General features: G+C 52.8%; 1 protein-coding gene across 1 annotated transcript; it reads left to right on the plus strand.

The window, feature by feature from the left end:
• The first annotated feature begins 2,946 nt into the window (after nucleotides 1–2,946).
• Nucleotides 2,947–23,806, plus strand: LOC149862472 (uncharacterized). Its single transcript, XM_090053925.1, has 6 exons — nucleotides 2,947–3,057; nucleotides 5,370–5,571; nucleotides 5,876–6,292; nucleotides 21,519–21,557; nucleotides 22,080–22,327; nucleotides 23,678–23,806. The coding sequence occupies exons 1-6, from the start codon at nucleotides 2,947–2,949 to the stop codon at nucleotides 23,804–23,806; spliced, it is 1,146 nt and encodes a 381-aa protein (XP_089910051.1).

A 23,806-nucleotide genomic window follows, 5' to 3' on the forward strand; every position in this document is an offset into this window, starting at 1 on the left:
ACACAGGCCTAATGTCCTGTGGGTACTCGACCCAGTACAGGCACTTGGGGCACTTCCCCAAGTCAGGGGGCAAAAGTAGAGTCTCCCTTAGTCTGCAGACCTAAGGGGTCTCTTAGGCATAATTTAGACCCACCCCTCAATAAGTCTCCCACACCGGTCACAAAGGAGGACTTTATTGGTTACAGGGGTAGGGTGAAAATAGGGTACAAGATTGAGCAATATCCTAGAAATCCTAAAGAGCAAACAGTCTGGCTGAGGTAGCCTTTTGATCACGCATCTGAGTTACTGCCAGCTAGATATCTAATCAGATCTCAAGTAGCTTACTCACAAGCATCTTCCAAAGGCCGGTAAAGTTTCCCCTCTGGAGGGAGGCAGTTTCTAGCTTGTGAGTTTTGGGGGAGAGAGCCAGTTTCAGATGGTAAAGCTCCCCTGCGTCCCCCGCATGCCTGCTGCCCCCTCCTCCTGGGCAGTCCTTAACTTATATAGCCCCTGTGACCTCATTCACCTGGTCCAGGGGAGGCCAGCTCCGGTTGGCTCTCCGCCAACCAATTTGAAATACATCACCAGTTGCCAGGCAGACTCCAGCCCACCAGGCAGGAGCCCCTCACCCAGGTAACTGATGCCAGTCAGGTAGGCAGAGGGAGCAGGTTTCCCCCCTCCCACAGGAATGCAGCCAGCTCAAGTTACCTGAAGAGACAGGCTGAGGTATGAATCCTCTGTGCTGGCCCATCTAATCACGTTGTCACAGGGCAGAGATTTTGGGGAGAAACCAAGGTCACTTTCTGCCACAGTTGCATTTCCATGCTCACTGGTGGCTGTTTGTGTACTATAGCTGTGCAGGACCTCCCTGTGGCCCCACCCTGGAGCAGGCTGCATCTCAGGACTCAGGAGCAGCAGGAGGCCCCACGTCTACCACCCAGGTTCAAATTTTGGGGGAGCTCAGGGGAATCAGCCCACCACATAAGGGATGAGAGCCCCACCATAAGAGAAAATAACCCTCCCAGGGGCCAGGCACCATCCCTTCCCCTCACAGCAGCCCAGAGCCCATGCCCCACCGTGCACAGCACCCAGCCCACCTTGCGCCTTTGTCGGCAGCCCAGGCAGTGGTGATCCCAGCCCCATGGTACTGGTGGGGACTCATGCGCACAGCCCTGACTTCAGCCAATGGTTTTGCAACCCTCCTACCCCTGAAGAGTCAAAGTATAATTTGAACCCTGCTTCCACCCACCCCCAAACGCGTGGTCTGTGGTGCACCAACTTTACAACCTCGTTCTGGGCCCTGCAGAGCTGCAAGGCATGCTGGGAGCCCCCAGGTCCAGCCGTCATCCACCCTACCCAGCAGAGACAGTGCTCGCTGGAGGCCTGGGGGCAGGGAGGGGGGGAAGGGAGCTGAGGCAACGGTGTCTGTCCCACAGCTCTTCCTCCTCCGGCGGCAGGGGCAACAGCGCAGAGACAGGGAGGGCTCCACCCTGTATCCCCGGCATGGAGCTGTCAGTGCTGCTGGCTGTGCTGGGTAAGAGCCCCCCACACTCCTCCATCACAGCCTGCTTCACTCCCTCCTGTTCCCCCACCTGGCCCCCTTCACACTCTTCCTGACTCAGCCTCACCCTCCTCCTCTATTGCTCTTTTTCTGCACCCCCTCCACCTTCAGCCCCAATCTCCTTCTTTCTCCATCCCTCCTTTCCCCCTTCCCCCTCTTCCCTACCCTATCTGGCTCCAAGACTCTCACTCCCTTTCACGTCCATCCATCCATTTCTCCTCCAGGACACCTGGGGTCCTCTTGGGCCATTGTGGTTTTCGGCCCCTCACAAGGATGGACAATGCTTACTTCAGCTCCCGGCCCATCTATGGCACTTCACATGGGTACCTGTACCAGGGCACATGGGTCTTCCCCCCTCTGCCTCAGTTTCCCCCCACCCTCCCTGCTCTGCAGTGCCAGCCTGGGGCTCCCTGCAGTGTGCCAGGTGCTGCACTCCCTGACTGCGATCCAGGCCTCCATTGCTCCAGGCTCTGCACAGATCTGGAGAGGCAGCCCCTGCACTGCACAGCCCCAGGGTGGGTGGGGAAACTGAGGCAGATGGCAGGGGAGGGAGTCAGCCCAGGGCAGGGAGCAGGGCTGTGGCAGAGCCAGGCAGAGCCTGGGCTCTCTCTGGGCCCCAAGTACCTCTCAGCACTCCTTCCTGCCTGCCTGCCTTCTCTGTGTCCAGAGCCCCCTGCCAGGCTCCTGTCCCTCCCTCCTGCCCCACACATCCCCACCTAACTATCACTCCCTCTCTCCTCTTTTCTCTTCCAGCCTTTCTCCAGAGGCTCCCACCCCTGGTGTCACCTGCAGGTAATGAGGGCTGTGTGGGGAGGCTGCAGGGAAGGGAGCGCTGGCTAAGACCGGGGCGGGGGGGAGGGGGGGACACAGAGACATTTCCCCTGTAGGAGACAGCCTCAGTCACACTGGGCTGGGGAGAGGGGTGCCCCCCTCTAGCCTCTCCCTTTTTCCCCTGCATCCCCAGAGCCACTGGTCCCACCATGACCCCATGGCAGCTGATGTCCACAGTCCAGCTCTGGGGCATGGGGCAGGGATGGGACTATATCCCTCAGGGCTCAGCTGAGCCAGGGCTGAGGGACAGGGACATACCACAGATCTCTGTTCACATCCAGCCCAGGAGAAGGTCTGGGTAGGTGTGAGGGGGGTCAGCCAGTCCTGCTGGAGATAGGGGCAGATGGAAGCTGCTTGGGGTCTGGGGATGTTGGGGACTCCTGGGGTGGGAAGGGAGGTGGGAGGACTCTGGAGGGTCCCAGGAGGGCAGGAAAGGGGTGGAGGGAAATTGGGGCTGTCTGAGCTGCTGGAGCTCATCACGTGGGGTTCAGAGCCAGGCCGCCCCCAAGCTCAGGAGGTCCCTGGCTTCTCTCTCTTCCTTCCCTGCGATGTTCCCTTCCTCCCCAGCCCTCCAGATGCCCAGAGTGGACTTGCTCCCCCCAGCTCCGACACTGTCGCTGAGCCCTCCATGCCCCATGAGGGGGCAGCGTGTCCATCTCATCTGCTCCCCGCCAAAGGGGTCCCAGGCGCTGCAGTTCCTCTTCTATGAGCTCCAGAGCAGCGGGAACTGGACATGGATGATGATACAGAGCACAAATGCCTGGATGATCCCAAGGGAGGAACCGCAATGCAGCCGGACTTTCTACTGTGCCTACTCAGTTTGGGGCGGCCCCCAGAACCAGGTCCAGTCTCAGCAAAGCAGCCCAGTGACACTGACCCTGATAGGAGGTAACGGGAAGGGGAGAAACCAGAGAGCCCTGCTGTCCTCACACTGCAGCAGCACGGGGCTGGGAGCCAGGACTCCTTGGTCCTAGCCCAGCTGGGGAAGCGGGTGGCGGGGTCTGGCGGGTCAGAACAGGGAGGGGCAGGGACCCGGGACTCCTGGGCTCTATCCAAAAATCTTCCCCAGAGCTGGACTTCACTCCCTTTCCCTGTGCGCCGCAGTTTCCCTATGGAAAGTGCCAAGACTCCTCTTATCCTGCCTGCCCTGAGGGTCCAGAGGTGGAATCCTGACCCTGGAGCTGTGGCAGGAGGGTGTATGTCTGGGGGACCTCTGAGGGGAACTGTGGGGCGATATGTCCCTTGTAGCCAGGGACCTTATAGAGAACTGAGCAGAGGCAAGGTGTGGGGAGGGGATGCAGGGAGCTGAGCCTGGGGCAGCTTTCCCTGATTCCCACCTTTGTGGACCAGACCTCCTGCCAGTCCCTGTGCTCTCTGTGGACCCCTCGCACCCAGTCTATGTCCGGGGGGAGCGGATTGCCCTGCAGTGCTCAGCGCCCAAGGACCAGGAGGTGTTAGAGTACAGATTCTACAAGAGACGCCCAGACCAGATGTCCGAGGAGCTGCCTGCCCAGGGCATGGGGCCCTATCACCAACTGACTGCTGAGAGCCACAGTGCTGGCACATACGTCTGTGTGTACTGGACACTGCAGTTGGGGTGTGAGATCCCCTCCAGGGACAGCAACGCTGTCTCCATCGCTGTGACGGGTGAGCTCCTGCCCACTTTGCTCTTACCACAGGGATCTGGATCCTCCACTGCCACACTGAGGTGACTCCAGTTGGACCCTGGGGACAGCTGACACCTGAATCTGGTTTCAGGCCCGTTACTCATCCCTGTCTGATCCCAGGTCTTCCCTTCGCTCATCTCTTCCAGATCCCCCTTCAGCCCCACAGCTCTTCGCCTCCCCTCAGCTCCCCATCTATTCATATGGTGGATCTGTGACACTCAATTGCTCAGCACCAGGGGACACTGTTACTTCAATATATCAATTCCTCAAGGATGGAGGGTCAGTGTCCTCAGCCCCCAGAAACCACCAGCACTTGCCAGCACTGCACCCAGGGGATGGAGGCAAATACACCTGCCGGTACAGGAGGCTGGAAGCTGAGCGAGAGATCTGGTCTGCATACAGCAACGTCATCTCCATTGCGGTGCTGGGTGAGAGCCCTTGCCCTGAGATCTCTCTTCCCTCTTCTGGACCCTTCCTATAGATATCAGTATAGACATAAATATATGGGTGCTGCCTGCTGCTGGGAAGACTGAACCCTTACCAAACCATCCCATCCAAGGCCATGTACACCTCACTCTCCCCTCAAACCTCTCTGTGCTTCTTCTCCCACCAGCGTCCTCCCAGCAGCCGCATTCCCTGCCCCCTCCCCTGTCTCTCTGTGTCCCTTTGTATGAAGACAGCAGCTCCATGCCCCTGGCCTGCTAGGATCCTTGCAGCCATGGGGTATTTCTAGTATGTCAAGGCTGGGCAGGATCTGGTCTCACTGGATCCCTTCTCTCTCCCCTGCCGCCCATCTCTTCCCATGCTTGAGGGGGCTGGTTTAGAAGTCAGGGCAGAGGAACTGACCCCCATCATAGCGACAGGTGAGGGCTCTTCCATTCTCCTCCCTCAGTCCCTTTCTTCTTCTCCTCATTTCTGCCCTTCCCGCTCTTCCCCTGCCCTGTCTATCTTCAACGCTCTCACTATCTTTCATGTCCATCCATCACTTTCCCCTCCAGGACACTGGGGTCCTTCAGGGCCTGCACGTTTCTCAGCCCCTCACAGGGGGAGGACTATGGGGGTCCAAGGAGGGCAGAGAAAGGGCAGAGGGAAATTGGGGCTGTCTGAGCTGCTGGAGCTCATCACGTGGGGTTCGGAGCCAGGCTGCCCCCAAGCTCAGCAGGTCCCTGACTTCTCTCTCTTCCTTCCCTGCAATGTTTCCTTCCTCCCCAGCCCTCCAGACACCTGGCCTGGACCTGTTGCCCCAAGCCCCACTGCTGTCACTGAGCCCTCAGCACCTCATGAGGGGGCAGCGTGTCCGTCTCATCTGCTCCCCCCCAAAGGGGTACCAGGCGCTGCAGTTCCTCTTCTATGAGCTCCAGAGCAGTGGGAACTGGACAAGGATGATGACACAGAGCACAAATGCCTGGATGATCCCAAGGGAGGAACCGCAACGCAGCCGGACTTTCTATTGTGCCTACTCAGTTTGGGGCGGCCCCCAGAACCAGGTCCAGTCTCAGCAAAGCAGCCCAGTGACACTGACCCTGATAGGAGGTAACGGGAAGGGGAGAAACCAGAGAGCCCTGCTGTCCTTACACTGCAGCAGCACTGAGCTGGGAGCCCTAGGGAAAGGGGCCAGGTGGGCCATGGCATGAGCCAGGGTTGGGGTGTCTGGAACTGATCTTCTGGCCCTGGTTGGGGCCATCTGGGCAGTAGCAACAAAGCGCCCTGATATAACGGAGGATCTTCTGCCTCTGGGTGTCTGAGCTGGACTGGGCCTGGTTCCTCCTTAGGGAAGCCCCTTTTCCTCCCTGGGAACAGCTTCTTCTGACTGCAACTTTCCTATCCCTCCCCACAGATTCACAGGCAGTACCCCCATCCCGTTATCCGGCCCCATCCCAGCCAGGTCACCACCTCGCAGCCAGCACGGATCCGCCTTGGATTCCCACCTCACACCCTCTGGACCCTTCCCAGAATGGCCCTGGCCATAACGTCACATCTCCAGACTCACATGGGATGTCCACACTCTCTGCCTCCAGTCCTGCCACATCGCAGCCAACCCCTGAGAAAGACACCACAGCCTTCCCATATCAACATGGGATGTCCCCACTGCCCACCTCACAGTCCCCACTGCCATCCCAGCATATCCTTCCAGATGACATCACAGCTGCACAGAACCCCAACAGGACCCCCACATCACCCACCCTGAACACAGCCACCTCCCAGACTCTGCACTGCCGCACCACCACAGACACCAGTCGGACCTCAGGGGAAGGTAGGAGCAGCTGGTGGGATATGACAGCCCGGGCAGGGGCAGGTGTGGGCAGTAGCGGGGTCCTGGGAGCCAGGACACCTGGGTTCTGTCCCGACAAGGCAGTGGGCTCTGATGTTTGCAGAAGGGAATAGCTGAGACCCCAGACTCCTGGGTCAAGTCCTGCCATTCCAGAGAGCTGGAAGTCACCCCTTGTTGTCCTGTGCCTGAGTTTCTCCACCTGTGACATGGCCACAGTGCGCTTGATGCTGACTGGGGCCATCTGGATGCTGGTAGCAGGGGACCTTGGAGAAACCTGCCTCCCTCATAACACTACCTCTGGGAGCCAGGGATGTACTGGGCCTAGTGTGTCCACAGAGCACTGAGGATCATGGAAGAAGGCCCTTCATCCCCTGTGAGAGCAGCCTCCAGCCCCAGCTGACTTCCTGACTGCAATAGGCCTCCATTGCTCCAGACTCTGCACAGACTGGGAGAAGCAGCCCCTACACTGCACAGCCCCAGGGTGGGTGGGGAAACTGAGGCAGATGGGAGGGAGCAGGGCAGTGACAGAGCCAGGCGGAGAACCCAGGTGTCCTGAGTCCTTTCCCAGATCCCCAAGCACCTCACTGCGCTCCCTCCTTCCTTCCTGCCTTCTCAGTGGCCCAGATCAGTGCCCTGGACCCCCTGCCCAGGTCCTGTCCCTCCCTCCTGCCCCACATGCCACCCTCACCATCCCCCAGGTCTCACCCCTCCCTTCTCTTCTCTCTTCCTGGCTCTCTCCAAACCCTTCCAGCTCTGGTGTTACCTGCAGGTAACAAGGGCCCAAAGTGTCCCTGTTCGGGACGTGTGGAGTGGCAGCATGGAGCGGATGCTAGCTAGGGCATAGGAGGACAGAGACATTTCCTCTCTAGGAGGCATTAGCCCCAGTTAGGCTGGGCTGGGGAGGTGGGTATCCCTGCTTTAACTTTCTCCCTTGTCCCCTCCATCCCCAGAGCCTCCTGGTCCCACCACAACCCCATGGTGGCTGCTGCCTACGGCCGAGCTCTGGGGCACAGGACAGGGATATGACGATGTCCCTCAGGGCTCAGCCGAGCCAGGGCTGAGGGGCAGGGACAGACCCCAGGACACCACATGCCAGGGACATCTGTCCCCATCCAGCTAGGAAGGTCTGGGTATGTCTGTGTGGGGTCAGCATTAGCACCTTGGTGATTTAAACCCAGGGTGGTTAGATGAGGAGATAGAGGGTGGGTCTTGGGCACCATTGCTAAGCTGGTTTGACATTGGCTCCAGCCGAGTCTGTTTTTTCCCATGAGGCCCTTAATGAGGAGTAAGATGACCAGAGGGAACCTATAGGCACTATGAGCCCCTGGCAGGAGGGCTATAAACCCCACCTACTTCTTGTGGGACTTGTCCCAGCAACATTGCTTATGTATGTGTTCCTTGATTGCCTGTGGCTTGGTCAGTCCTGACGGTCAGCAAATAGAGAAAATAGACATTTACCACAATAAAGTGGCACAATATATCACTGCCTTTTGTCACAGCCACATTGTGGCAAAAGCTGTGGAAGAATATTTTCTGTCACTTTGTCACCATAACAATGTTGCAAGCAGCACAAAGACAATGAAAGGCAGCATCTGTTTTTACCCTTAGTTCCTCACAGTTCTCCCCAGCAGTTCCTTAGTTCTCTCGACCCAGTAGTTAGACAACTGTACTGCTCATGGACTTAAAAAGTGTGCTTCTGTTTTATTTCCAGGCTTGTAATATCTTTTATTGATATCTTTTATTGGACTAAATGCAGAGCTGGGATAGAGTTAGCCAAGCACTGGAATGCAAGACATTCTTCCTCAGGTGTGAGCAGTAAAAGCCAGCCTGGCATAGTGAAAAACAGTTGTAAGAGGTGGGAGAGAAATTCCCAGGGGCTACAGAGGAACAGTTAGCAGAAGAAAGGAAGGTGATTACTGGGAGATGAAGGCCCATCAAAAGGGAGGAGGGCCATTCCCACCTTCCTTGTGTTTAGGGATTAGGTAAGTTATAATGGACCATAACACCAACATCAGTGGTAAATCGTTGGTACTTAGTGTCCATCAGCATATGGGAAGATGCCTTGAGTCTGAAAATGTTGAGAACCGCTGCCTTGTATGAAGCCATGTCTATTCTTAAGTTAAGAACCTCAGTGCAGACTTGTCTTTCTGATCTGGTCCTAATGATGGGAAATTCCAGGAGTACCTCTGGAGCGGGGGTAGGCTGCATTTGTGTGAGATGGGGAGATAATCATGTGATCAAGTGCCCAACAACTGTGCCTGGGAGCCGGAGTGAGGTGCGTGACTGAAGAGGTGCCAGATAAAAGCTGCAGAGCAGGGGTAGGACCCATCACTGACCAACTCTTGGAGGTATCCTCAATGCACCTTTCTGGAGTGGTTGTTTTGTTTTGGCAGCCTTGGGAAGCATTTTCTGGGGCTGGGGACTGGCAGTGGGAGGCTCCTTCATCCTCATCAACTCCCTCATCTTCCTCATTACTCACCACTGCCTAAAAGTGAAGGGTCAAGAAGGGGCAGGGTCCCCTGCATCCAGCATCATGGATCCAAAGGTGAGGGCTTCTGTGGACTGAGAAAAGAGGCAGGGGGAAAAGAAGAGAAAAGGGGAAGAAGGAAAGAATCAAGGTTCGGGGGGGCTGCCGTACATGGGTATCTGGAGAAGGTGAGGGTTTTTCCCTTTTGGGGAGGGTAGCTTATTGGAGGGGGGGCGGAGGTGTGACATAGTTTCATAGTTGGTAGAGTCGAAAGGGACCTGAGCAGATCATCAAGTCGGACCCCTGCCATGGCAGGAAAGAGTTCTGGGGTCAAACGACCCCAGCAAGGTGTTCATCTAGCCTCCTCTTAAAGACCCCCAGGGTAGGAGCCAGCACCACTTCGCTTGGAAGTTGGTTGCAGATCCTAGCTGCCCTGACCGTGAAGTAGCACCTCCTGATATCTAGCCTAAATTTACCCTCTGCCAGCTTGTGACCATTATTTCCAGTCACTCCTGGTAGTGCACAGGGGAACAGGGACTCCCCCAATGCCTGCTGGTCCCCTCTGACTAGTTTGTAAACAGCCACTAGATCCCCCCTCAGCCTTCTCTTGTGGAGGCTGAACAGGTTCAGGTCCCGTAGCCTCTCCTCGTAGGGCCTGCCCTGCTGCCCCGTGATCATGCGAGTGGCCATCTGGACCCTCTCCATGCTGTCCACATGCCTCTTGAAGTGCGGCGCCCAGAACTGGACGTAGTACTCCAACTGCGGCCTGACCAGTGTCGCATAGAGGGGGAGTATCACCTCCTTGGACCTGCTTGAGACGCATCTGTGGATGCATGACAAGGTGCGGTTGGCCTTCCTGACTGCATCCCCACACTGCCGGCCCATGTTCATCTTGGCATCAATAACTCCAAGATCCTTTTCTGCCTCTGCACTGATGAGAAGGGAGTTCCCCAGCCTGTAGGTATGGTGCTGGTTCTTCCTCCCCAGGTGCATCACCTTGCACCTGTCAGTGTTGAAACCCATCCTATTCTCATCCGCCCACCCCTGTAACCTGTTTAGGTCCGATTGCAGCCTATTCCTCTCTTCTAGCGTGCCCTCTTCCCCCCTCATCTTAGTGTCATCAGCAAATTTGAATAGGATGCTATTTACCCCCTTTGTCCAAGTCACTGATGAAGATGCTGAACAGTGCGGGCCCAAGGACTGAGCCCTGGGGGACCCCACTGCTCTCATCCCTCCAGATCGAAAATGACCCATCCACCACCACTCTCTGGGTGCAGCCCTCCAGCCAGTTGATGACCCATTTGACTGTGTAGGTGTTGACACTACGGTCCCCAGTTTTTTAATGAGAACGGGGTGGGAGGCAGTGTCGAAGGCCTTCCAAAAGTCCAGAAAGACTGCTGCTATATCCACTGCTACCCCTGCATCTAATGATTTGGTGACCTGGTCATAGAAGGCTGCCAGGTTGGTCTGACAGGACCTGTCTCTAATGAACCTGTGTTGGTTGCCCCTAAACATAATCTCCCCTGCTGGCTCCTCATGGATATGTGCCAGAATAATTCTCTCAAAAATCTTACCCAGGATCAAGGTAAGACTAACTGGCCTATAGTTTCCTGGGTCCTCCTTCCTCCTTTTTTGAAGATGGGAACCACATTGGCCCTCTTCCAGTCCTCTGGCACCACACCAGAGCACCACGAGTGCTTGTACAGCTGTGCCAGGGGTCCCTGAATGACCTCAGGTAATTCCCTCAGTACTCAAGGATGGAGATTGTCCGGACCAGCTGATTTAAATACATCCAGTCCCTCCAGAAGTTCCCTGACTAGATCCTCACTGACCCTTGGCCTAGGTGCACCTCCCCTGGGGCCTGAGGGGGGCCCAGTGGGGAGGCTGATACAGTCCCTGCTCAGGAAAATGGAGGCAAAGAAGTTGTTAAGAAGGAACATCCAACCCTGTTGAGAGAGCCCAGGTATAGGGCACTTTGAAAAGTTTCTGAAAGAGGAAGCAAACTGAGCAACCTGCTTGCAGGAGGGAACAGGGGGTCAGTCAATACAGCTGGTCCAGCAGACAACGTTTCAGAGGCTGGTGTCAGGAGCTGGATTTGTACATTGAAGTCAGACCTGGCCCTGGGCTCTGAATGTTCACAGCTGTCGTGTCCTTCTGTTCTAGGTGTGCTGGAGGTGTTAGAGCCCAGAGCCAGAGGAAGGCTGATACTTCTCCCAAGATGTGTCCTTCAGCCCTTTATAACCTGGGCCTGTTCAGACCATGTCCCTGCTATGGGCATCACCATAGGTGGATCCAGGATTTTGAAAAGAGGCGGGGTGCACATGGTGTGCTGCATCACCACTATGGGTGTTAGGGTAGTTTGTTATGTTTCATGCTTTGAAGTTGCACCTGCTTATAGTATTGTTTATATTTAGTCTTCTTGAATCATGGCTTAAGTTTTCTCCTTATTAACTTTATTTTTTATTAGCTGGCTTTGAGTTGTTTTGTAGAGCTCACAGGGGCTCATTATATTATATCTTTTCTTTTTTATCACTGTGAGAAGTTCTTTTAACATAAAATAGCAGTGACCTTGTTAATAGCTCCAATTAACTGAACTGCTAAGACAATATTTGTTGTATTAATAAAGCTAGACTTTGATTTTAAGACACTGAATTGTCTGCATTTAAGTGATACTTTGATGTTAGGACACAGAGTTGCCTGTATTCATGGGTGCTGGATAACAAAGCTTTTGCTGCAGTTGGAAAAATTCTTCTTAGGCTGAGGAAGCATCTGAAGTTGGTGTGTGCTCTTTTTGGATGGAATGGCTAGTGAAGAAGCCAGAGTCTGGTATGAATACTGGGGTGGGGGTGGGGAGAAGGGAATGAATATAGCTGGTAAATAGTGGAGAGGTACCTGCCTGGGGAGTCAGATGTTAGGCAGGTTATAATGTGTCATAAATCCAATGTCTATATTTAGCACATGATTTTTTGTATTTAGGAGGTTGATGAAGTGAAATTCATAGGCTTATCTGTGAAAAGTGTTTTTTAAATTCCTATTGAGGATGCATTGGCTGAGTTTGTGGAAGGTTATAATTGTAAGTGGTTGCTTTTATGTATTTTGTACCTCAGTGGACTGTTCAGTTTATCTAAGCTAAACCATGGCTATATCAGGATATAACCCTAGTGCAGCTGGGATTGGATTTGCCACTCTTGCAGCAAATTTTGTCTCCCTTGATCTATATACTGTATTCCAATCTATTAAGAAATGCAATCAAGAAAATGTGGTTCAGATGAAACATAACAAAAAAGGAGTATTGACAGTATTAAAAAGGGTCCAGAATGCTGGACAGTGTTCTTGGTGCAGAAATTTGACTGGATGGAGCCCAAGTGCTATGGGATTTTTTCATTTAGTGTTACATCCTATTGTTGTTTAGCTTGTTGTGCAAATGGTATTGCTTGTATTTGTTGGATCCAAACTTAATTAGCACCGCCCAATTAACGGCTGACTCAATAGTCCGGTTTCCAAGTGGGTGATTCTTGGCCCCACCACTGGCTAAAGAGCCAACTGAGTGTATTTATCACCACCCCATCAACCTGGCAATTGATTTATACTTGGTTTGTACTAAATAAAGAGACCCACACAAAAATAGATTTAATTAATTCAATGGTTTATTACTGTAAGGTAAGTAACTACAAGAAACAGAGAACATCTATAACAACTACACTGACTTTGCATACAACTGCTGAAGTTATTTATTCAACTGGGAAGACAGTCAATGGTGAGGTGATTTATTGTACAGCCATAGTGCAGTACTGGTCTGGTCAAGTTTTCCAGAGACCCCTTCTTCCCTCAGAAAGAAGGCCCATCTCCCCTCCTTGAGAATGGTAATACCGCCAAGGTTGTGTGAGCTGCTACTTGCTGTGCCAGGCACACCTGGGGGAAAAGATCCAGGGAGCCCACCCACTCAAAGCCTTCCTCACCAAGTCACTGGTGAGAGGAGCCCACAGGGTCTTAACTCGCTCAGGGTTTAGGTTCACTGCTGTTCTATCTCTGGCTGCTTGCTCTCTCTGGACAGCAACCACCATGCAACAGCACCAGACAATCAGCAGCCATGCAATAACACCAACAATGTACAGTACCTCTTCCATTTACAGAGTCACAAGCATCCTACTTCCCAGTAAGTCAGTCAGCCACATGCACACACACAGACCTACCATGCGCAGTCCCAATCAGGCACCCAGAGTATCACGCACGCTCATGCCAAGCCCACACTCATGCACCGAGTGTCAATCACCAAAACCTTTTATAGGGGCAGTACACCGAGCACACTAGGGATCTGCACATGGTACACTGTTGAGCATTTGGTACCAACTTCAGTGGCTTCAAGGTGTTCTGCACATGCTCGTCAGTAATGGGTCAGGCCAAGTTCATCCTCTGACCCACTTAGGGCTAAGTGATGAAGCCGTGGGCTCAGACCCAATTTCTGGTCTTACATATTCATGATTTTATGGTGTTGGAAAATGAAATGGCTGTATTTTAGACTAGAATGCTATCAAGCTCAGCGACTGCAAGGATTATATTATGACAAGCTCTTTTAGGAAGAAGGATGTCAGGCAAGCCTGGGATGAAATGATCACTCATTGCGTGAAGAGCTTGGCTAATGGTTGCAACTCATACAGGTCTTCAGTAGTAGGGGCAAAGTTTCATTACCAGACTGACTTCCATGTGGTGATGGCAAAGGTGAACCTAGCCATCAAGGAGGGATTGTTAGGGTAGCTTGTTATGTTTAATGCTTTGAAGTTGTACTTGCTTATAGTATTGTTTATATTTAGCCTTATTTAATCATTGATTATGTTTTATCCTTATTAATTTTTCTTTTATTAGCTCCCTTTGAGTTATTTTTGTACAGCTCATAAGTGCTCATTATATTTTCTTTTTTATCACGGTGAGAAATTATTTTAACATAACATAGCAATGGCCTTGTTATCAGGTCCAGTTAACTGTACTTGACACTAACAAGCTGAATTAGAGAGATGAAACAATTGGATATATTAATGAAGGTGATAAGGGAGATCATTGGACAATGCTGAAGGTAAGACACCAGAAAAAGGCCGAAATAAAAGGTGTGCTTGTGATGGGTCTGTCAGACAAAGCAATATACTGATAAAAGATGGACAGTATGCTGACTGAAGAGAGTCCAATCGAAAAGCAAAGAGTCATCAAAGGAATAAAGTGGAAGAAAAGCATAAAAGTGGGGACGAAGAAAGTTAGTAATTGCCATTGCCATAAATCTAGTCTTCAACATCTGTCTGGACCATCCCAGCCCACAATGTAGCCTTTGCTTCCAGAAATGGAGTGGCCATCTTTTCTGTTGATCAAAGTAACATCTGGGATTGGGTGAGATTATTGTACTGAATGTTTTTCTCTCTCTGAATATAGAAACTGCTAAGATAATATTTGTTGTACTAATAAAGTTATACTTTGATTTTAGGACACCGAGTTTTCCTTCTTTTAGGGGGAAGGGCTGTCCCTGGATTGCAGATTGCAGAGCACTAGGATTCTTGGAGACTCTCCAGGTTCTGGGTCCCTTCACCCAGAGACCCTGCCTCTTTCAAGGCACCAGAAGTCTGTTACCATGGAGGTTCAAAACCAATGCCCACCTTCAGCTTATCACTTCCTGACCACTATTGCATAGAAACCATCATTATCATGCCAACAGACCCATCTCCCAAGTCTTCAAAGGAGTGGAAATTTGGGGTTTGACTGTGGTTGTCTGGGGTTGTGCGGGGTTTCTGTTTGTTTCTAAGTCCTCTTGAAATGCCCCTTCCCTACCTTTTCCCTTTCCCGTGCCTTTCCCCAAGGCCCTTTCTAGGTGTTAACATCCACAATACCACTCACTCCCCCTTACGTTTCCTGCTTTGTATATTGAATCGTGTCCCCATTTTTTACACTGATTTTTGTATTCTTAATTTTGATAGTAGCTACTTGCATACCCTGTGGACCTTTGCCCCCAAATCAGGATGCTTGATTTAAGTAGGGATGTTGATTTTTCTTCTCTAGAATAGAAGCAAGGAGACACTGTGCTCTGCTCTCTGCCAAGATGGCTGCCACTTCTCTCTGGCCTCAACAAACAGAAGGGGTGGAGTGCAGTGTTGCCCCTCTCATAGCTGTAGGTTTTGGCTGGGCACCACAGTGTGTGGCTGAAGCAACTGAGCTGGCTGAGGGCAAGTCAGCTGCTACCTGCAATCTACAGGATCTAGGTGAGGCTGGTGGTGTAGAGACAACCATTTATTATTGACTAGCCAAAGTACCCGGCTTCCCACGGGTTGCAGTAATCAAATTTTAATGTTTTATATCCACCATCTTCTGGTTTTCTCCGACGATACGGTGGGTATCCATCTTGTCCAGTCTGTTTCTCTTTCAGAGCTGCTACCTGCAATGTACAGGATCTAGGTGAGGCTTGTGGTATAGAGGCAACCATTTATTATTGATAGAAACTTATTTAAAGACTTATCAGCGGTAAAGACATAACAGTCTGGCTAATACTTTTTTTGCCAGGGTCTGAGGCCTAGCCTTGTTGCTGTCTTGCCACACTAGGAAGTTTCTGTTCACTTCTCCAGATTGTCTCCTAGGATGCCACTCTTCCTGGATACCCTTGTGTTTCCAGCAGAACCTATTCTACGTCATGTAAGTGGCCATGACTTTGGAAAAAATCTTTTTTTCCCCTTCTTTTTTACCTTCCCAAAACAATGTTTGCGTCTTAATTAGGGCCATGTGACATATGGGAAAATATGGTAAAAGGGCTTGAGAGGCTAAGAAATCTTTGACACTGAACAGTTCTGAATGGTTAAGGTGGTTTCAGGCATCTGAGTACATAGTTCTCTGTGTGCTTATCCCCATGATGCAGCAGTCTGGATGGTCAGGGCTACAACAACATACTGCATGAAAGAAAAACAAGATTTTTTTGGAAATCTCTTTTATTGAAGTAGCTGCAGGGTTGGGAAAGGTGCTAGACAGGCCTTTGATCAGAAAATGCCCTTCCTCAGGACTGGGAATGAAAGTGATACAGCTTAAGCTCACTATCAGATAGATCAATTCCGTCACCAGGTCTTCCCTGAAATGAGGGGGCCAAAACTGGACACAGTCATAGTTTCATAGTTTCTAGGGTTGGAAGGGACCTGAACAGATCATCAAGTCTGACCCTCTGCCCTGGGCAGGAACGAGTGCTGGGATCATAATGCACCAGCCAGATATCTATCCAACCTCCTTTTGAAGACCTCCAAGGTAGGGGAGAGCAACACCTCCCTTGGGAGCCCATTCCAGAGCTTGGCAGCCCTAACTGTAAAGTAATGCCTCCTGATATCAAGACTGAACCTGCTCTCAATCAATCTGTGGCCATTATTCCTTGTTATCCCAGGTGATGCCCAGGGGGAACAGAGCCTCACCTATTTTCCACTGGTTCCCCCTGGTGAGTTTATAGATGGCCACCAGATCCCCTCTCAGTCTTCTCTTGTGGAGGCTGAATAGATTCAGGCCCTTTAGTTTATCTTCGTAAGTCTTGGCTTGCTGCCCCCCAACCATGTGAGTGGCCCTCCTCTGGACCCTCTCAATGTTAGCCACAGCCCTCCTGAAGTGTAGTGCCCGGAACTGGACGCAGTACTCCAGCTGTTGCCTGACCAGTGTCACACAGAGGGGGAGGATCACTTCTCTGGACCTGGTTGTGATGCATCTGTAGATGCACAACAAGGTGTGGCTAGCCTTACTGACTGCTTCCTTGCATTGGCAGCTCATGTCCATCCTGGAGTCAACAATGACTTCAAGATCCCTTTCAGCCACCACGTTGTTGAGAAGGGAGTTCCCCAGCCTATAGGTGTGTTGCAGGTTCCTTCTCCCTAGATGCGGCACCCTGCACTTGTGTGTGTTGAATTCCATCCTATTCTCATCTGCCCACCTCTGCACCCTGTCTAGTTGGATTCTGTCCCTCCCCTCCGCTATGCCCACTTCTCCCCACATCTTTGTGTCATCAGTGAATTTGGACAGTGTGCTTTCCACGCCCACCTGCAAGTCACTGATAAAGATGTTGAATAGCACAGGCCCGAGGACCGAGCCCAGGGGAACTCCACTGCCCACATTCCTCCAGCTCAAACTACCTGGCCACCACCACTCTTTGGGTGCAACCATCAAGCCAATCTGCCACCTATTTGACTGTGTAGGCATAAATGCCACAGTCACCTAATTTTTTTTATGAGAATGGGGTGAGAAACAGTTTTAAAGGCCTTCTTGAAGTCCAGGTAGATGACATCCACCTCAACGCCTGCATCCAAGGACTTGGTGACCTGGTTGTAAAAGGAAACAAGTTTAGTCAGGCGGATCTGCTCACAGTGAACCCGTGTTGGTTGTCCCTGAGCATTGTCTCCCATGCTGGACCCCTGCAGATAATTTTGATCCTTGATAATTTTCTCAAAGGTCTTCCCAAGGACCAAGGTAAGACTAACCGGCTTATAGTTACCTGAGTCCTCCTTTCTTCCCTTCTTGTAAGTGGGGACCACATTGGCCCTCTTCCACTGCTCTGGGACCTGACCAGAGCACCATGAGTGCTCATACAGCCATGCCAGGGGCCCTGCTATGACCTCTGCCAGTTCCCTCAGCGCCCTCAGATGAAGAGCATCCGGACCTGCTGATTTAAACATGTCAGCCCCTCCAAAATTTCTCTAACTAGATCGTCCCCGACTCTAGGCGTGGCGTCGTGTCCCCTGAGCCTGACCGTAATCCTAGTGGGGGAGTTGTCCCAGTCCCTCCTCAGAAATATGGAGGCAAATAACTTGTTGAAGAGATCAGCATTTTCCTTTGCCGCAATCACCAGATTGCCACACCTGTCCTGTAGGGGCCCCACGTTACCTGGTGCCTTCTTCTTACTCCCTATGTATTTAAAAAAGGACTTTTTGTTATCCTTAATTCTGGTCGCCAGCCCTAGTTCTGTCCCTGCCTTGGCCTTCCTAACTGCCCCCCTGCAATCATAAGCAACAGAGGTGTAATCCTCCTTGGTGATAGCTCCTTGCTTCCACTGATTGTATGGAAATTTATACATGACCTGGGTAGAGATTGTATGCCACCTCTTTTGCCCTCAGGCCCTCCTGGATGCCTTTACTGAGCCAATGGGGCTTTTTAGCACTCTTGCCCCCTTTAGTTCGCATTGGGACTGACTTCCTCTGAGCTCAGAGGATCGTCTCCTTAAGGAACAACCACCTGTCCTGGACTCCCATTTCATTGAGGCTCTGAGTCCCCAGTGTCTCTCTTACTGATCTCCTTAGTTAATTGAAGCTGGCCCTCCTGAAGTCAAGGACTTTTTCCTTACTGCTTGCTTTCACCATCCTGCGCCAGATAGTAAATTCCAGCATACGATGGTCACTAACACCTAACTAGTCCTCTAAGTCTAGTCTCGCTAGTCCTCCAAGTGAGACCTCAACAGAACTGAATAGAGCAGAACTCTTCCTCCATGTATGGTCCAGGATGCTGTTGCCTTTTGTTTGCAACAAGAACACCTGTTGGTTCATGCTCAGCTTGTGGTCGGTCCTCTGTAATCTCCAGGTCCTTCCCTGCAGTGCTGTAGCCTAGCCAGTCATTTCTAAGTCTGTATTTGTGCATGTGATTAGTCCATCTTAAGTGCAGAACTTTTCATTTGTTCTTGTTAAATTTCTTCTGATTGATCTTGGGCCATTTATTCAGTCTGTCCAAGTCATTTGGGATCACAGCCATGTCCTCCAGAGTGTCTGCATCTCTACCCAGGTCATGTATAAATTTGCGAAATATGTGCTCAAAATGTGATGGATCACCCGACCTGGGATTTTGACGGTCTGATGAGGCAGGACAGGGAGACCTGTGATAAGAGTCTTGGGCTTATAAGGAATGGGCTTTCAGCAGCTATGTTAGGGGAATCCTGGACAGAAGGAGAGTGAGACCCTGTCTTCAGGAGGAGAAGCCAGGTGTAACTGGGAGATGACTCCTGGGTTCTTCTAAGGATCTTCCACCTAAAAACACTGCAAAGAAGTGAGGAAACTGGGCAGGTGATGTGTACAGGGGCCTTGTGTTTGCTTCTTGTGTGGCGAAAGTAAAAAGCAGCCACATTTAGGGTAAAAAGCAGCCACATTTAGGGAGCCCTAGCGAAAACCGGCTTGCTTTTAGCTGGTCCTTCTCCCTGATGGGCAAACAGGAAACCATGAAACTGGAGCTTTGCAAAATGGAGTGGTAGGGGTCTTGTTTGGGAAAGGGACAGCAAATGGGAAAGGGATAGCCCTGGAAATGTGCCCAGTGTGGGGAGATGTGCCGGAGCTAGCTTATGCCATGAGAAATTTAAGAGCGCTTAGACACTCCCTTTGGTGAGTGATAAGTCAGAGGGTGCAATGCCTGGGCAGTGACTCCCAGTTCAGTCACTTGTTACTTGCCAGGGGTGACTAAAAGCTCCCATTCTGGGGGTGCATGAGAGGGGCAGGGTGAGATGCATTAACTCTGTGTGTTCCAGATCCATGTCAAAATAACAGGGGTTAATGTGCCAATACAGAGGCTCCAGTAACTGCAGCAATGAATCCCATGGGCCCAATCTGGCCCCTGGAGGTGGGTGGTCCAGAACCAGGACAAGCCCTGGAAGCCCCTGGATGTGGCCTATGAGCCACACATTTGACACCCTGGCAAAGCAGTTCAGAGCAACTGGCCCATCCAGCCTGGGAACACTTTTGCACATACGTGTGCACCCACGTGCATGCCAGCACCTATATTAGCCCCAGCCTGTCCCCCTAAGCTATCAGGGCCAGCTGTGGGCTTGTCTGGCTGCCTGAAGCCTTAACTCCCAGGCCCTGCCCTGCCTCTAAACCTCGCTTTTCTCCCAGAGCCACGCAGGGAGCCCAGAGCAGATATACAGCTCTCATGCCCCTCCGAGAACTGGGGTGAAACCCAGGTATCTGTCCTTCTGCTCACTACAACCTGTGGGCCCTAGCTCTGCACTCTGCAGGTCCCTCTGCTTTGTACTTCCTTTCTTGTGGGTTTCTAATCCTGTCCAGCCCTTGGGAGAAGCATCCACCTTCCCCTTGCATCTGTCTGGGCTGGGGGATTTCCTTTTGCCCCATCCTCCTGTTGGTGTCACTGGGCATAACCCTAGGTAACTCAGAGGAATAAAAGACTACGAGTGTCGATGAAGCCCCTCTGCTCTAGGCCCGGGCGAGCCAGGCCCCCCCCCCCCCGAACCTTTGTAACCCTTTCCTTGAACTTTTTGTAACCTCCTGTAATACTAGAAAACAGGATGAGTAGCAGGCAAGCTGAAACTCCCTAAAACTGTTATCTGTGGAATGCAAGGACACTGCTCAGAGAGAGAAGGGAGAAGAGAAGGGGGTGGGGGGGAGGTGGAAGGGGTGGGGGGAAGTAAAAGCCAACTAGTGAAAAACTACTGCAGAACAGGGTATAAAAATACACTGTTGCAGGGCTAGGGGCGCAGGATTTGAAACCATACAGTCTCCCTGCGCCTTTTACTTGAGCTCAAATAAACTCTGTCTACTTCTCCCCCCAGTGTGTTTATTGGTGCGACGCACACCGGGCAGCGAACCCAATTGTTGCCTCCCTCGAGCACCTTGTGCCGGCAACACTCCCACCCTAAACTAGCCAGACCCCCAGCCCTGGGGACAGATTGGTGCTGGTGTTGTCTTCAGGGGCTGCATTTCCAGGACGTGGGCAATAGGATGATCCACCTCAGTCCACCTTGTATCCTGTCGTGCAGCAATCTTGTGTTGTCAGCCCAGGTTTTGCAGATCTGCAAGGCATGCTGGCAGCCCCCATGCCCAGCTGTGGTTAGTAGGGCCAAGCACTCGGTTGTTCATACAGTGCTTCCTGTCTTTGTGGTCAGGGGCTGGCAGGGCTGCAGTGGCTATCTGCACTGGCCCTGGGATGGAGCTGCAGGTGCTGCTGGCTGTGCTGGGTAAGAGCCCCCTGCACTCCTCTGCTGAGGCCTGCTTTGCTCCCCACTTCTCCACTGCTCCCTCCATGCATCCCCCCTTCACTCTCTTCCTGGTCCAGCATCCCAGTATTGCCTTCCTCCTCTGTCAGCCCCTTTTCTGCACCCTCCTCCACCCTCAGCCCCTTTCTCCTTCTTTCTCCATCCCTCCTTCCCACCTCTTCCCTTGTCCTGTCTCTGTCCAAGGCTCTCACTGCCTTTCATGCCATCCATCTATTTCCACTTCAGGACACCTGGGGTCCTCCAGGGTCTACGAGGTTCTCAGCCCCTCATAGGGGTGGACAATGCTTACTTCAGCCCATAGCCCATCTGTGGCACCCCCTCTCATGGCGACCTGCAGACCAGGGCAGACAGGTGTCCAACCCTTCCTGCTCTGCAGTGCCAGCCTGGGGCTCCCTGCAGTGTGTCAGGTGCTGCACTCCCTGACTGTGATCCAAGCCTCCATTGCTCCAGACTCTGCACAGATCCAGAGATGTAACTCCTGTACTGCACAGACCCAGGACAGGTTGGGAAACTGGGGCAAATGACAGGGAAGGGAGTCAGCCCAGGGCAGGGAGCAGGACAGTGGCAGAGCCAGGCAGAGAACTGAGAACTCCTGAGTCCTTCTCTATGGCCCCAAGCACCTCGCTACGCTCCCTCCTTCCTTCCTGCCTTTTCAGTGGCCCAGCTCAGTGTCCTGAGCCCCCTGCCCAACTCCTGTCCCTACCTCCCACCCTACATGTGTCCTCCAGCTTTCACCCGCTGCCTCCTCTTCTCTCTTTCAGCCTCTCTTCAGAGCCTCCCACATCTGGTGTTGCCTGAAGGTAACGAGGGACCCACTATGGTCCTGGCCAGGGTGTGTGGGGTGACTGTGCAGAAGGGGGCACTGGCTAGGGCAGGTGGGGCAGAGACATTTCCCCCTGTAGGAGGCATCAGCCACAGCCTAAATGGATTCGAGAGTGGGGTGCCCCCCCCAGCCATTTCCCTTGTCCCCTGCATCCCCAGAGCCACCTGGTCCCACCAGAACCTCATGGCAGCTGCTGTCTAGATCTGGGGCAAGGGATGGGGATGGGATCGTGTCCCTTAGCCAGCCAGGGAGAGTGTCTGGGAGGTGTGTGGAGGGAATCAGCCAGTCCTGCTGGAGACAAGGGCAGAGGGAGGCTGCTGGGGGTCTGGGGAGGTCAGGGTTCCTGAGGTGGTATGGAGGCAGGGCAGGGGCAGAGGGTAATTAGGGGAATCTGATTTGCTGGAGCTCATCACGTGGGGTTCAGAGCCAGGCTACCCCAAGCACAGTACGTCCTTGACTTTTCTTTCTTCCTTCTCTGTGATGTTCCCTTCCTCCCCAGCCCTTCAGATGCCTGATCTGGACATGCTCCCCCCAGCCCCGATGCCGTCGCTGAGCCCTCAGCACCCCATGATGGGGGAGCGTGTCTGTCTCATCTGCTCCCCTCCAGAGAGGTTCCAGGCTCTGCAGTTCTTCTATGAGCTACTGAGCAGTGGGAACGGGACTCTGAAGGGGGCAGAGAAAAAAAATTCCTGGGAAATCCCAAGGGAGGAATCCAAACCCAGCCAGACTTTCTCCTGTGCCTACTCAGTACGCAGTAGCCCCCAGAGCTGGACTCATTCTCAGGATAGAAACATGGTGACATTAACCCTGACAGGTAACAGGAAGGGGAGAAACCAGAGAGCCCTGCTGTCCTCACACTGCAGCAGCACAGGGCTGGGCGCCAGGACTTCTGGGTCCTAGCCCCGCTGGGGAAGCAGGTGGCGGGGTCTGGTGGGTCGGAGCAGGGACCCAGGACGCCTGGGTTCCATCCAAAAATCTTCCCCAGAGCTGGAATTCACTCTGTTTCCCCATTAAAAGTGCCTATTGCTCATCCTGGCCTGGGGGTCCTGAGGTGGACCAGATCCATCTGGTTTTGGACCTGAGCAGTTTCTGGGTGGGGGCTGTTAGGGGAACTGTGGGGCGATGTCTCTCTTGCAGCCAGGGCCCTTGCAGAGACCCTAACTGGGGCAGGTGGTGGAGAGGGGATGCAGGGAGCTGAGACTGGGGCAGCTTTCTGTGATTCCTCCCTGCATACTCCAGACCCCCTGCTGGCCCCCAGGCTCTCTCTGGACCCCTCCCACCCTGTATATGTCCAAGGGGAGCAGGTTGCCCTGCAGTGTTTGGCTCCCAAGGGCCAGGAGGTGGCAGCATATAGATTCTACAAGAGACGCCCAGGCCAGATCTCTGAGCAGCTGCCTGCCCAGTGCATGGGGCCCCACTGCCAACTCACTGCCTGGAGCCAGAGCATGGAAACCTATGTCTGTGCATACTCGACACTTCAGCTGGGACATGAGATCCAGTCCAGGGATAGCAACACTGTCTCTATCTCCATGACAGGTGAGCTCCTGCCCACTCTGCTCTTACTTCATGGATCAGGATCCTGCCCTGACTCCATTGCTACCCGGGGATGACTCCGGTTGGACCTCAGGGGCAGCTGAGACCAGAATCTGGTTTCGGGCCCATTACTCATCCTTGTCTGATCCCAGGTTTTCCCCTCACTCATCTCTTCCAGGTCCCCCTTCAGCCCACAGCTCTCTGCCTCCCCTCAGCTCCCCAACTATCTATATGGGGGATCCGTGACACTGATGTATTCAGCATCAGGGAACACTGTTGCTTCAACATATCAATTCCTCAAGGATGGGGGGTCACTGTCCTCAGCCCCCAGAAACCACCAGCACTTGCCAGCACTGCACCCAGGGGATGGATGGAAATACACCTGCCGGTATGGGAGACTGGAGTCTGGGTGAGAGATCTGGTCTGGGGAGAGCAACATCATCTCCATCATGGTGCTGGGTGAGAGCTGTGCTGGGCCTGGTTTCTTCAAGGGACTTCCCTTTTTTCAACCTGGAAACAACCTCCACCCACAGCTGACTGCAGCTTTATTGCCTTTCCTCACAGGTCCACCGGCAGCATGCCCATCCTGGCATCCGGCCCTGTCCCAGCCAGGTCACCATCTCGCAGCCAGCAGAGACCGCATGGAACACCTGCATCCTCTACCTAACGCCCCCCAGCCTCTTCCCAGCATGA

The sequence above is a fragment of the Crocodylus siamensis genome, chromosome 6, assembly GCF_052110815.1.
Source record: "Crocodylus siamensis isolate JL-2025a chromosome 6, ASM5211081v1, whole genome shotgun sequence".
Classification (NCBI taxonomy): Eukaryota; Metazoa; Chordata; order Crocodylia; family Crocodylidae; genus Crocodylus; species Crocodylus siamensis.

Coding starts and splice junctions, on each gene's coding strand:
- LOC149862472 (XM_090053925.1), top strand. CDS start 2,947: ATGCCCAGAGTGGACTTGCTCCCCCCAGCTCCGACACTGTCGCTGAGC. Junction 6,293..21,518: donor CAGTCGGACCTCAGGGGAAG/GTAGGAGCAGCT, acceptor TCTCTCTTTCAG/CCTCTCTTCAGAGCCTCCCA. Junction 22,328..23,677: donor CTTTCTCCTGTGCCTACTCA/GTACGCAGTAGC, acceptor CTTTCCTCACAG/GTCCACCGGCAGCATGCCCA.